Source organism: Piliocolobus tephrosceles, unplaced genomic scaffold, assembly GCF_002776525.5.
Source record: "Piliocolobus tephrosceles isolate RC106 unplaced genomic scaffold, ASM277652v3 unscaffolded_43462, whole genome shotgun sequence".
NCBI classification, from domain to species: domain Eukaryota; kingdom Metazoa; phylum Chordata; class Mammalia; order Primates; family Cercopithecidae; genus Piliocolobus; species Piliocolobus tephrosceles.
The window spans coordinates 1-2,254 of record NW_022328157.1 but is presented as its reverse complement, the minus strand read 5'-3'; the positions used below and the strand labels follow the sequence as shown (position 1 = coordinate 2,254).

At 60.2% G+C, this 2,254-nt stretch overlaps 1 protein-coding gene across 1 annotated transcript in view; it reads right to left on the bottom strand.

Annotated features, from left to right (window-relative positions):
- Positions 1-1,505, bottom strand: part of LOC113224057 (putative GTP-binding protein 6) — a gene marked incomplete at its 5' end in the record, with an annotated part of 2,850 nt that extends 1,345 nt beyond the window's left edge. The window contains 2 exons of the mRNA XM_026453339.2: positions 801-953; positions 1,176-1,505. Of these exons, the coding sequence (XP_026309124.2) occupies positions 801-953; positions 1,176-1,505 (483 nt within the window). The remainder of the gene's footprint in view (positions 1-800; positions 954-1,175) is intronic.
- Between the last annotated feature and the right edge of the window lie 749 nt (positions 1,506-2,254).

Below are 2,254 nucleotides of genomic sequence, written 5' to 3'. Positions count from 1 at the left end.
TCCAGGCTGGAGTGCAGTGGTGTGATCATGGCTCACTGCAGCCTCAACGTCCTGGGCTCAAGCCATCCTCCCACCTCAGCCTCCCAAGTAGGTGGGACGACAGGTGTGTGCCTCCATCAGTTGCTATTTTTTTTTCGAGATGGAGTCTCCGTCTGTCGCCCAGGCTGCAGGGCAGTGATGCAATCTCAGCTCATTGCAACCTTGGCCTTCTGGGTTCCAGCAACTCTCCTGCCTCAGCCTCCTGAACAGCTGGGATGAAAGGCGCCCACCACCAGGCCTGGCTAATTTTTGTATTTTTAGTGGAGACGGGGTTTCACATAGTGGGCCAGGCTGGTTTCTTGAATTCCTGACCTCAGGTGATCGGCCTGCGTCAGCGTCAGCCTCCTGAAGTGTTGGGATTTTACAGGCGTGAGCCACCACGCCTGGCGTAATTGTTTATTCTCTGTAGAGATGGGATCTCACTGTGCTGCCCAGGCTGGCCTCAAACTCCTCAGCTCAAGCAATCCTCCCGCCTTGGCCTCCCAAAGTCCTGGGGTCATAGGCCTGTGCCACTGCATCCAGCTGGAGCTTGCTTGCTTATCGGCAGGGAGACCTACATCCCTCGCCTGTCAGCACAGGTTAGGCACCTGTTGTATGCAGTCACACACATCCATTTGATGCAAACCCATTCATTGCATCTGGACATCCTCAAGCTCTCGGGGGACCCCACAGCTCTTTTCGTACCCACCAAAAGCCCATCTCAGAGGCAGAGACAGGCATCCACAGCACCATCCCGTCTCCTGCCCCGGCTGGCCGCTCACCTGAGCTGGGCCCCGGCGAGCCTCACGCGGAGAGTGAGGATCTGTCTCCCAGTCGCCTTCAAAACGGCCGCATCGAGCTCAGCCTTCAGCTCCCGGAGCCCGTGGCCCAGCAGGGCAGACACGGGCACGGCGCTCGGTTCCGTGGGGCTGTATCTGCCAGGGTGGGGATGCCACAGGCCCCGCTCAGCCTCAGGGTGGCCGGATGAAATCAGGGTCCTGCCCAGGAGTGCACTGCCCACAGGGTACAGCCTGGGGCCACTCCCTGTGTCTCGGCTGCCACCGCTGCGGTTCATAGGAGGAGACGGGGCATCGTACCACCCGGCTCCAGTGCATGCAGGGGAAGGAGATGCTTGCGGGCATCAGGGCCGCACTCACCCGGGCACGAGGTCCACCTTGTTGTGAACCTCCACCATGGAGTCCAGGAGCCGGGCGGGCAGCTGCAGGCTGTGCAGTGTGGACAGAACGCTGCGTTTCTGGAGCTCCACCTCGGGGTGGCTGACGTCCCTCACGTGCACAATGAGATCCTGCGGGCCGGGCCATGCGGTCAGAGCTGCGAAGCTCTTGGTGTCTGACCCCAAGCTTGCAGACCGGCCCGGGGGAGGGGCTGGCACGAGCTCCCAACAACAGGCTGGGAGTGGCAAGTACCCCTGTGTGCAGTCCACTCGGACACCCCAGGACCAGCCTTCCACGCCGCAGGCAGCAGCTCTGCACCCCCAGACCCACACACGAGGGGGTACCGTGTGTGACGACACCACCACCCGCCCACCCGGTGGGTCTTCAGAGCTTTGGGCAGCTTCATCCCCCTGTCAGATCTTTCGTCTTTAAAGGATGCTTTTTCTCACATTTAAAACCTCTTACGGGCAGGTTCCTGATACAAAATATGAAAAACACAGGGAAGAAAACAGCCGTGTCTACTTCTACCACGTATATGGCCGGAGTATCCACATCTCCTTTCTGTTTGTTTGGAGGCACTTAATACAAATAACATTTTTCCTGCAACTCCAGCACTTTGGGAGGTGGCTTGAGGCAAGAAGTTGGAGACCAGCCTGGGCAAGAGAGCGAGACGGTTTCTACACGAAGCACAAAAATGGGCTGGGCCTGGTTGTGCGCGCCTGTGGTCTCAGCTACTCAGGAGGCTGAGGTGGGGGGATCGCTGGAGCCCAAGGGGGTCGAGGCTTCCTGTTTCTACACCGGCTCACAGCGGCAAGAACACGGCCCTGAGTGTTGGTGAGGCTGGGGCAACCGCTCAGCCTCTGCCCTGGGGCATGGCAGGCTTGGGGGACACTCAGTCTGAGCCCCAGGAGGCAGGTAGTGTTCTAGCCCCGAGTTCTGTGGGTGTCCGAGCGCCCGCCCTGGGCCGAGTGGGTGTCTGAGTGCCCGGCCTGTAGCTGTATGAGTGTCCCAGCACCCGGCCCCTGGCTGACTGGGTGTCTGAGTGCCCGGCCTGTAGCTGT